Raw genomic sequence first — 11593 nt, 5'->3', positions numbered from 1 at the left:
GCAGCTCGGGCGAGAAGTAAATGGTACCACGTAGTACCAAGTTGAAACTAACTGACGTCAAAAGGGCCCGGGGAGTATCTGCGGGCACTTAGACGAGGCGAGTACCATGTCCAAGCTGACAGTATTAGGTAATTCATACTGAAAAGTTTTGTCTAGATCAGCAATGCAATTGAGGTCACCTGGTGATACGAAAGCCCAGCATCACCATCCAGGAAGCCAGAAATACAAGCCAGGAACATTTCCAACCAAGCTGATACCCTGAAAACCCTGAAAAAAGAATACGGGCGGTGGGGTGGTAAAGATGGTCTCTGGTACTTGGCAGCTACGGTAAAGCCATAAAGCCATACTCAAAGAGGTGCTCAACAGTAGAAGCATGTGTTAGTTTAAAAAAGATGCATATGCCTTTTCAAGATGCCTAAATTTCTGAACGTCACTTTCTTTATTGAGGGCAGTGTTTTTAAATTTCAAAGCATATGTTTCAATGGGATGATTGTTGGGGATCAAAGGTAATAATTTTTGGCTAGAAGAAAGCGAACATCAATGGGGAGTTTTACTGGCTGACTAGATTAGGCCAGAAACACATTGTAAAAAACATTTTCAAGATGATTCCAACACAAATCGCTTTGAAGTTTGTCCAGCCGTTGTTTGTGAAATGATCAGAATTTGTTGCTGTGTAATTTAACTGTGGCCTAGTAAACTTGATGTCAAATTGGGTGTCCAAAATTAATTTTGGATTCGAACATACTTACAAATACCAGTCCAATATTTGTAAACATCAATTGCTTAGAAGTTTGTCCAATCGTAACGTTTGCGAAACAGTATGTTACACCTTACGGTAATTTATCTGGAGTGCATTTGTGGGTTATCAGGGGGGGCGGGGGGTGCGAAGAAATGCGAAGAAACAGAGCACTTGTTTCTGGCGTTGAAGCATCACTTTCAACAGCATTATCAATAGCGGGCTAAGACAACGATGGTGTTTTTGTTTGTCACAACCAACTCTCCACTCGGCCCTACTGCCACCCCTGTTGGGTGCGCAATACGGAGAGCGATGTGGCGGACATACGCGCCCCGGCTCGTGTACACCACCACGCGCGGATTTTTCGAATCCACCACCACGATGTGACCGGACTGACTGTCCACACAGATGCCCTGAGGACGATTCAGCTTGGCACCGCTCAGTCCCGGTCCTCCGAACTTGGACACGTACCGTCCGGTGTCGTCATACTTGTAGATGACGTGAGTGCTATAGTCCGAGACAAAGCTGTTGCCTTCCCGGTCGACGGCGACGTACTTGGGCGCCTTCATCCAGGCCCGGCCGACATCCGACCACAGGAGTTTCCCATCCGGGTTGAAGGCCTGCATGCCACCTTTCATACCGTCAGACCATGTGACCAAAATGCGGTTATTACGCAGGTCCACTGCCATTCCCGTGTAACTCTGACTGGGTACAGTGTCAGGCAGGTCAAAGTTGGCCTTCAGATGGCCATCTCTGCTGACCTGCACCACGGAGTCAGGGCTGGCAGGATACCCTAACATCAAGACCCACAGATGACCATCCCTGTCGATGGACACACCATATGGTTTCTTTGATGGGTACCCTAGCCCCGGTGCACCTCGTGGGAACTGGTACAGGTAGGCACCTTCCATGTTGTAGACTTGGAGGCGAGCTTTGTTCTGATCAGCCACCCAGATTTTGTTGTCGGAGGAAACTGCAACTCCGCATGCGTAGCTCAGGCTTCCATCCCCCGACTCCCCACCAAAGGTGATGGGATGTGCTTCTACAGCAATACAAGAAAAGGAAGGTCAGTTATTCAATCACAAATTCATTTTATGAGGGCGAGATCAGTCTTTACAATAGTCATTCCTCGAACATTCTAATCGTTTAATGTCTCTCTAGTATCAGTAACAGAAGGGACGATACATGCACTGGAAATGTTTTAATCTGATCAGAAGTGTTTACCAGCTTGTGGACTTGAGTGGGTTGTCACGTGAAGCATGATGCAGCCTGACAGTACGTCAAATTGACCTCAAATTTACATTTTGTCAGTCTTAAAAATGTCATTGAAGTTGAACAATCAAGCGCATTATATGATGGTGGCTCAATGGATATTTTGTCTGGCACTCTTAGACATGTATTCATTTTTTGCATCTTCTATTCGTATAGGAGACTGAAATTTGACCAGTCATTTTCAATCCTGAACTCGGCTAGGGATGGTGAGTTCAGAGCAGTCATCAGGGTTTATTCAATGTTTTTCATAGACCATTAGTAGACCTAGACGAGGAAGGAACAGTTGACACAGGTATTAGCTATAGTTATTGAAAGAGTAATACATTTGCCAAGATTCATCCCTCTTTATTAACAGTTGCTTGAAAATTAGTCTTCGAAAAACTTTGACGAACTCACTTCGATAATCTACTGGCTCCTCTGTCACCCCCCCCCCCCCCAGCCCACCTTTCCAGCTAGCAACAAAAACCTGAACAGTCATATGACGTAGACGTACAGAGATATGTATTACAGTAGATGTGGAATTTCTGACGTTTCAGATAGTATCCACAATCTTTCGTCAGTGTCACTATCTGACGTTTCCAAAATCATATCAACTTGCTTGAGTAACTGCTTTTTCGGCATATCTTATTACCTGAATGTCTAACCTACATCGAGCAATAATCATAAGTGAACCAACGGAAATCTAACATGAGCAGCCCTCGCACATGCCAAGATCAGTGAGTAATGACACACCTTTAGTGTCCACGGAAAGTGGCCTGGAGGCTTCTTCAGGTGCTGCTGTCTCCACGTGGGCAGTGACAGCTTCAGGAGAACTGCGGCCGGGGACGGGGTTGATCTGTGTAACGGTTATTATATGTACGTCTCAAATTATGAACCTTACAACTTTGTTTCAGACTCTGAGTTAGTTGGTGAAAAAAAGTGACCAGAGGAGTCAGCTGACCATAGGGTTGCCATTAGCAAACAACAAAGATAAAGACACCGGTACCTGTACTGCAAGGTCAATGATTAACCTGGAATCCTGTCTACCGTGGATTGGCAAGGCTACCTTCGGGACAGGAGGGTCTTTCCACCGCCGGGGTAATCTTTCACACCTGGTAGGAGTTTTGCACGGTGGGGGTGGGCAAAGGCCTACCGGGAAAATGCTACCAGGTGTGAATGATTACACTGGCGGTTGAGAGCTGCACTGGCCCCGTAGAGAGCCTACACTAACTACGGTAGGTCGTGCCACAACTAGACTGGATTCCAGGTTATGCAATGATCGACTAAGCCCTCTATTAGTATCAAAACAGTGCCCCTATTTTGGCATGCAATTTCTACACTTCTTCCAATACACCAAGAGGTCTAGCCTCCACCAGACATTCTTACAGGGATATGGGAATCGTAGAAATCGAAAAAAATGGCCAGAGGAGTTATTCCGCGCTTAGGTTCATGTTGGCTGCACGGCTAACCAACTCCTCTGGTAGGATAGTCAGTCTGGTATAGAATAAAGAGGTCTGTCAGGGACTCTGGTTGTTTAAGGCGGCTGGAGAAAACATTCAAACGTTGTTAAATGATATTTTACAACCTGACTAATTTTGATATGCGTAAATTTCCTAGACAAAAGCTATACAGCTGTATAAGCATTCCACAGTCTGTAAGCAACTCCTGACAAAGGTCTATGTACTGAGACAGGTACTGACCATGATGACGTCAGCCGACGCCACAGTCTTCAGCACATGGGAACTTTTCCAGGCAGTACCACCAGTGGTGTTGGTTCCTCCAGTGTCTGTTGTAGGCTACAAACAGACATATGGATACTGTTAATTGTGCAAACATGCAGTTTTAGAAGACCCTAAAAGTCCTCAACCTTGATTTTCTTGTACTTTACCATTTCTTTTGACGGACAACTTTTTCAGATGCCTTCTTCCTCCGACTACTTTGAGATGACTCTTTAAAACTCTTTAGAAACTTTCAATGTTCTGTTTTAGTTTACGATCTTACCCAAGCTTGGATTCAGAAGGTCACATAATACATTCACAAACTATGCCCCGTTTTGTCAAAACACACTCTTACGAACTCCTTTCTTGCCGTACCCAGTAACTCTTACCGTACCCAGTAACTCTTACCGTACCCGTTATAAATTTTTGCTGCACCCAATAATTTTTCCAGTACCAATGGTGGAATTTGCACAGACAAAGTGCGTATAGTCTCTTGAAAGTCCTGTCTTAGTAATCTGTACAGCAAAGATACACAGTATGTATTTATCTATCTAAATTGTATTTACGGTATGAAATTCTAGCGGGTACGACAAGAATTACCGTAAACTATGCCAAGAAAGAATTTCCTGGGCGTGAATAATCTTTCATACAAGAAATATTTCGTAAGATGTTCAAAGATGTCAACTCACAGAGTCAGGGTGCGACGGCAGGGATGTGGTGTGCACCAGAAGTACATGTACCAGTACTGAGAGCATCAGCGTTACCATGACGACGGACGCTAGAATGATGATGGCGGTTCCTCGGCCTTGACATACTTGTTCCCAGATTGAACGTCTTTCTCTAGCGGCGTCTATGAGGGGGAGAAGGTATGCAGCGTTAGTTGCAAAAGTTTTGCAAAGAAAAGTCCAGTGTTGTCTAGAGCGGTGTCAGGGTTAACAGGCCAAATGGTGATAACGTTTATGTCCCGCCTTTTCCTTGGTGTATATGATGACCGAGCAAAGCGAAGTTGATTAGGAGGTAACCAAAGGAACCGAGTAGGCCTTAAGTCGTCATACACACTTCAGGGCGGGACATAAACATATATTGTAGTAGTCTACCTGGAGGCTGATTCGGGCTGCCCATCTGATCGTTCCTCCTCGCGGGCCTCGGAGTAGAGGGGACGGGCGGTGCGGCGAGAGCGTCCCGGTTCAGAGGTGGTCCAAGACGCTGTCCGAACGCGTCACCATCCTCGTACAGGTGTGTGGCGGCCGCCACAGGTTGGGCCCCGTCGGTGGTTCTTCTTCCTGGCCTCGGAGTAGAGGGGACAGGTGGTGCGCCGAGAGCGTCCCGGTTCAGAGGTGGCCCGAGACACTGTCCGAACGTGTCATCATTCTCGTAGATGTGTGTGGCGGCCGCCGCAGGTTGGGCCCCGTCGGTGGTTCTTGCTCCTGGTCTCGGGAAAAGTGGGGGAGGCCGCGCGCTTAGACCGCCGCGGTCCGGAGGCTGTCCGACTGTCGGTTTTTCATTATCGTACACGTGTGTGGAGGCTGCCACAGGTTGGGCCCCACCGTCGGTGGTTCTTCCTCCTGGTCTCGGGATAATGGGGGGAGCCCGCGCGCTTAGACCGCCGCCGTCCGGAGGCTGTCCGACTGTTGGTCTTTCGTTATCGTACACGTGTGTGGCGGCCGCCGCAGGTTGGGCCCCGTCGGTGGTTCTTGCTCCTGGTCTCGGGAAAAGTGGGGGAGCCCGCGCGCTTAGACCGCCGCCGTCCGGAGGCTGTCCGACTGTTGGTCTTTCGTTATCGTACACGTGTGTGGAGGCCGTCGCGGGTTGGGCCCCAACGGTGCTTCTTGCTGGGGTCTTGGGGACAGCCTCCCCATCATCCCTTTGCACGTGTGCGGGCGGGCCCGGCACCGTCTGGTCCGGTTGTCCTGCCCCATCCGGTGGATGTCGAACTTGGCCGGGGCCGCCTGCTGATTGACAGAAGTTGTTATAGAAAACTAACGTTTCCAGTGACTAATGGCATACATGTATGGCTACCAGGGCTCACATGACAAGGATCTAGACCATCACAGGTACTCGGTCTAAGACTGTGCTTCTTAGATTAAAGCTAGAGTTTTACTACCCCATACTTTCGCCAAATTTCATTAACTACTTTGCATGTATGAAAAGCGGGTCTTAATCTACCATTGAAAAATATAGGTATCCGAATTACGTCCTATAGTATTGATTTTTCTCAATGAACATAAAGGTCCTGTTTGTAATTCATTTCAGTTGATCACCTTCTCTACTGTAATAAGTTAAAGTACACGTTGTTCAAAGTACGGACGTCTTGTCTTATTAAAAAAAGCTGTTGCAGAATGTCCTAATAAATCATAAAATTACGCCCTGATTTGCATGATTTATGTTTAATAATGTTTTACTTTATTTGGCTTTTTTGAAAAGCTTTCTAAGGTATATTTGTGGTTAATAGATATGTTACGAGAGATCAAGCCAACGTGTTTGTAAGTGCCTAAAGACGTAGGGCGCATTTTCATTGTATAGTTTAAAAGGTATACTTTTAGTATATTTATAGTTAATAATATGGTGTGTATCCTTGACGTAAATATTTCAAAATGGCGGACTGCGGGATTGTTCTGTAAGTATCGTGGGGAGGGAGGGTTGTATGAAATCTTATTCTATCGCACACGGAGGCATTTCAGATGAAATTTTGAATGAGATTTCCAATTTCTACTGACAGATGACCGATACTGCATGTACATTTTCTTCATCCTTGCTTGACAACACAGTAACTTCAAGCAAAAAAGGGAAAATATGTGATTAAACCGTACGCAATTCGCTCTATCACTATACTGTATAGGTTTCGAATAACTTCCCTTCGCAAGCATTTTATACGTTGTTCATTTTCCATGCAAAATCCATGTAAACGTGGTTAAAAGAACTGTGTCTGTAAGTATGCGATTAAAAAGCGTGAAATTGTAAACGCCTTGCATGCTTGCAATACGCGACAACAAAACGATATATCGTGTGCACTGATTGGATGTAGAAGCATGTAAATATCTGAATAAAAATATAGTGTTGTCCGTAAACACCAATACTCTGGGTGTACGCACTTTGAATTCGAAGGAAAGCACTCCATTTCGTCAGCAAGGCCCATTGGATTAAGAAAATCACAGGCTTGATTTTTTTGGTCGTTGTTTTTATGAGCCGTGTTTGCTTCATGAAATTTGCATGATGATTTTTCGTTTTTCGTCTTCATTATGATGAATTTGTCAATGCTAGGGTGGGTACCAGTACAGAAAATTCAGGTCCAGGTACGGTCCAGGTCCATAGGATCAGGTCCAGGTCCGGATATGAACCTGGTCCTAATTGATGTAAAACGTCTGAATGGGCGATATTAAAATTATGGTCTATTTCGCTACAAAGGACTATGTTTGATGGAGTATGTCAAACGTCCACTGGTTTTAAATACTATTTTCTTGTACTACACTGTTTTAGACAAAGCTTGACTTTAGAAACTACAAATGACTATCAATTCTCCTCTACTTCGCTATCGTTATTTTCTTAGACGTGTAAGGCCTAAAACATGTGAATGTCTTCCGGTAAATCATTTTCTAATCGGTCCAACATCCGGTCCTCTGTCTGTTGTTTTTTTCAGGTCCCGTACACTGTACCGGTACGTACCCATCCCTATCAACCTTAACCACAAATGATCAACTACACCAAGATACAGCACTGTGAAAGAAGAAAGAGCGTTCTAATACGCTTCAAGTGACAGAGCGTAATATACTAGTGTATGAAAATACATTGTTTTGTATATGCAAAAGGCGACGACTGTTTACGAGACGGAAATTAGTCGCGCCCCTACCTCAAGGAGCAAAAATATGGCGGGGCAGAAATTTGGCTTGACACCGGTGGATGAAGTTGTCTAGCATATCATGTCATGTCTCCAACTTTTTTTTTTACTACGTTACTATGTTCGCTTGTTTACGTTATCGGTCAAGTTACTAAATCACGTTATCGAACAACTGTTGAGCATTATTATCCCACGAAAAGACACTTTCCGATAATATTTTCACGGTTTTGTGGGTTTGTAACTGCTTTTGCGTATCAAGCCCACAACTAAGAAAATTTTGGAAAAAAGATACCCAACAAATTACACCAATTGTCACTTTTAGAGGTAAAATATAGCGTGTCTTTAGAGGTAAAATATAGCGCGCCTTATATGCTGCCTTTTGGAGAAATAACCTTGCCCTTCAAGTCATAAGAAGCAATAGAAACACCACCAGATAAGTATTTGTCTGTATAGTAGAGATTAAATGCTGAGGTCTGATCGCTCAGATTGTATTCATCATAATGACAACCTAAAGCCGGGTTCACACGTGCGTTTATATTCAAGTCCGTATGAGGTCCGTGTGGAGTTCTTAGCCTCTACTAGGCTCAAAAGTCGTTGGAAAATATATACTAATTGGACAAATATAGACAGATAACATGCCAGAAGTAGCCCGAAACGAGTTAGCTGACCGAGGAGTATGGTTTGCGACCTAGCTAACTCGTTTGGCATGTTATCTGTCCATATCAGTCCAACTATTTTTCCAACAACCTGTGGAGTCTGGCAGAGGCTAAGACTTCCATACGCACCTCATACGCACTTGAACATATAGGCACGTGTGAATACGAGTGCGTACATTCAATTCCGTATGAGTTCCCTATTCCGCAAATATCGGATTTAGATAAAGTTTGCAAATGAAAAAAGTTTTTTTAACTTCAATAACTAGGCTGCACAAAAATACATTTTTTGTTTGTTAAGTATTTTCACTTTTTTGTTGAGGTCAATTTTAGGCACAAAAGGGTTGTTCTTTTTCAGTTCGATAACCATTAGCAAGTCTACACAATAAAAGAACAAAAGAATGGCAATATGCAACTCATAAGGACTTTATTCGCACTCATGTGACTGATCCCTAACGTTATGTTATCGCGGAAAAAACGTCGCAATTTTCTTCTAAAAAATGAAATCTGTTAGCGCCACTCAAAATAGGACAAACGGTAGTAGTCAACCATAGATATGATGACTTCATATTATATATATTACTGGTTAAGCGTATTTTGGAGAGCTTTAATTTTCTGACAATATTAACCCAATTGTCCCCGTTAACGAAGAATGGTGAACAATGTAATCTATCTACCATGTCATAATTTTCCAACTGACCTGATGGCAGATCTCCGCCATACATCGGATTCGATTGTACGTGCTTCTTGTCTTGCTTCTGAAGGTTGTGGTACCCATGTGCCCCTGGTGACTGATTGTGATCATCCGGACCCCCCGGTGCCTGTCCGGAGCGATGGGTCGGTGCCTGTCCGGGGCGATGAGGCGGTAGCTCCGGTGTCTGTTCGGAGCGATGGGTCGGTGCCTGTCCGGAGCGATGGGTTGGTACCTCCGGTGTCTGTTCGGAGCTTAGTTCGGAGCGATGGGTCGGTGCCTGTCCGGGGCGATGGGTCGGTGCCCGTCCGGAGTGATGATGTGGTGCCTGTCCGGAGCCATGAGGCGGTGCCCCCGGCGCCTGTCCGGAGCGGGTCGGTGCATGTCCGGAGTGATGAGGCGGTACCCCTGAAGCCTGTCCAGAGCGATCAGGCGGTACCCTCGGTGACTGCCCAGAGTGATGAGGCGGTACCCTCGGTGCCTGTCCGGAGTGATGAGACAGCGCCCTCGGTACCTGTCGGGTGAGAGGAGGCGATGCCCTCGTGAACTTCACGGAGGGAAGGCGAGCTCCCCCCGGATTCTGGCAGTCTAAGATTTCGACGAAATCTTCTTGTGGAGACGACGCGACCTGTTCTCCATTTCCGTGATCTCGCTCGTGCATTTCTGCAGCCCTTGGGAGCAGATCCTCGGTAGGGACTGGCGGCAGGGGTCGATTCCATATCCTTGAATAGCTCGGTGGGGCAGCCGCACCTGCAGGTGCTCCGGTTTTTGCTGACCGCTGTAACGGAGTATACGCCATCTCGGTCTGCGTCCAGCCCAGTACTGATCCCTGCTTTCTTCTTCACAAAATCGTCAACACTTTTAATTGTCTGGAGATTGGACGTAGTATTTCAATGTAACACCCGCTGGAAGGACTTAGGAATTTTCTCATTTACAACATGCAATATATGAACCCCTCATACATATAAAACACCCCCGAGTCCACTTTGTATTGTAAAACATGTACACGTGTATACCGTAAGACTGTAACGTTTAGCGTAAGGTATTGTTTAGATGTTGTTGGCTTGTAACTATAAGCAGCTTTTCCTTGAACTGCACACTTCAATCACTGCTTCTTGCCTTCAAAAGAGGATACACTCTAGAAGGGATGAATGGATTTTCACGGATTTTCCGTTGTGGGTTACTTGGAAGAATCAAGGACGTTAAACGACTAGATAACTTTAAGTAAACATCGATATCCACATGATATCAAATGTCCTCATCATTGTCAGACCAAACAAAATAGAGCATGCACAGGCTACTCAGAATCATTCTTATCAATTAATGATAATAATTCCTGTTGATCTTTGCTGAACTATTCCTAATCTGCACATTTGGCTATTCATCTTGTTCTTCGAACTATGTATGCAAACTTTTGGATAAGCTATTGTGACTATCTGTTCACGCCACTAGTACTACGAGTGGTCTTCATGAGCAGATTTGACTGTAGTGTTCACAGACCTATGGTTGGAATGTTCAGAATCTTGTGGTCTTTATCATCTTTCAAAAAAAGAATATACCTGGTTTAAGCTAGCAGACCATTGATTCAATCTATAAATTTCACCATCAAATTGTTTAAGGTACTTCGTCAGATGCTGTGATTGAACTTTAACACATACGCCATCCTTAAATCACCTCCTTTGTAAAGTGACTTAATAACAGACTATGTAGCCTCTGTTGATACACATATTTGCATTGTTTTTGTCAACGCGGGTATCTCGCTGAGGCTGCGGGTACGTTGTAGCATCGATGCAGCCGAGGGATTTAACAGAGCGCTCAACGTATCTCATCCATAAAAAAAACATTTTTACCCCATTTGTCGTCGTTTTGCATGATTGTCCCTTTCTGAGGTCAGGGATATACGTAATAAAAATTCAATTTAGAACACAGGGACACCGCCAATGTGCCAAAGCTTCTGTGAGATATCCTGATTTATCTGGTTATGCAGGCAAAATTGTTATTTTTCCTACATGGAATTTGTCCCTTTCCCTGCTGCTAACATTGGACTTATAAACGACTTACCATGGACCCTAGTCCTCTTTTCACCCACTACGGTACGTCCAATGGACTGAAGATATACTTACTCCCTTTAATTGGTGTGAAGGACTTACTCTGGATAATAGTCCACCAAAACCAACAGCCCTAAGACATGGCGAAATGGGGTGGGCTTACTGTGGGAGTAACTCCCCCTCTGGCAACAAGTCAGTCAACCTACGGTCTACATTCATACTCATAAAAATTACTTGCTGTGGCCTATCAGTAGTGACTACAGACTAGTTAAAAGCTGTTACTGTGATACTTGGGCACATGTCTACAAGAAAGTTGTTTTTGCTCAAGTTGGTTGCCTAACTAGTCATGCCAATGTTCATTTTTTTCCTGTGTACAATGCGGTTTCAAACATGCAAAAGTAATTGTATATTTCCTCTGTATAGCAGAATGTTCATATCAATTTGCAGTATTGTCTGTGATGTCCAGATGTTAAGCCTTGTAGCTTTCAGATATTTTCAATTATGAGTAAGTTATACTAATATGAAGTAACACTTTCTCCTTCTTTATTACGCCCAAATTACCCCCAAATTACCCCTTCAGGAGCAAAGTAATGGAGAAGGGGAGGCCCTAGGTTAGGATGGGTAGGCCTCTTACCTGGCTTTGAATGACTCAACAGTGGGG

The 11593-nt window shown here is 44.7% G+C and overlaps 1 protein-coding gene across 1 annotated transcript; it reads right to left on the bottom strand.

The window, feature by feature from the left end:
• Nucleotides 1-4483: 4483 nt before the first annotated feature.
• LOC118407859 (basic proline-rich protein-like) lies at nt 4484-9683 on the bottom strand. The gene is made up of 3 exons (XM_035808414.1): nt 8894-9683; nt 4846-5654; nt 4484-4555 (listed from the first exon to the last, which is right to left on the bottom strand). Exons 1-3 carry the CDS (start codon nt 9681-9683, stop codon nt 4484-4486), a joined length of 1671 nt encoding a protein of 556 aa, XP_035664307.1.
• Nucleotides 9684-11593: the final 1910 nt, after the last annotated feature.

This window comes from Branchiostoma floridae, unplaced genomic scaffold (assembly GCF_000003815.2).
Source record: "Branchiostoma floridae strain S238N-H82 unplaced genomic scaffold, Bfl_VNyyK Sc7u5tJ_1494, whole genome shotgun sequence".
NCBI lineage: Eukaryota > Metazoa > Chordata > Leptocardii > Amphioxiformes > Branchiostomatidae > Branchiostoma > Branchiostoma floridae.
The sequence above is the reverse complement of the archived record's forward strand: the minus strand, read 5'-3'. Positions and strand labels throughout refer to the sequence as shown.

Coding starts and splice junctions, on each gene's coding strand:
- LOC118407859 (XM_035808414.1), bottom strand. CDS start 9,683: ATGGCGTATACTCCGTTACAGCGGTCAGCAAAAACCGGAGCACCTGCA. Junction 5,655..8,893: donor TGGCGGAGATCTGCCATCAG/GTCAGTTGGAAA, acceptor GTCAATCAGCAG/GCGGCCCCGGCCAAGTTCGA. Junction 4,556..4,845: donor TCCCCTCTACTCCGAGGCCC/GCGAGGAGGAAC, acceptor TCCCCCTCATAG/ACGCCGCTAGAGAAAGACGT.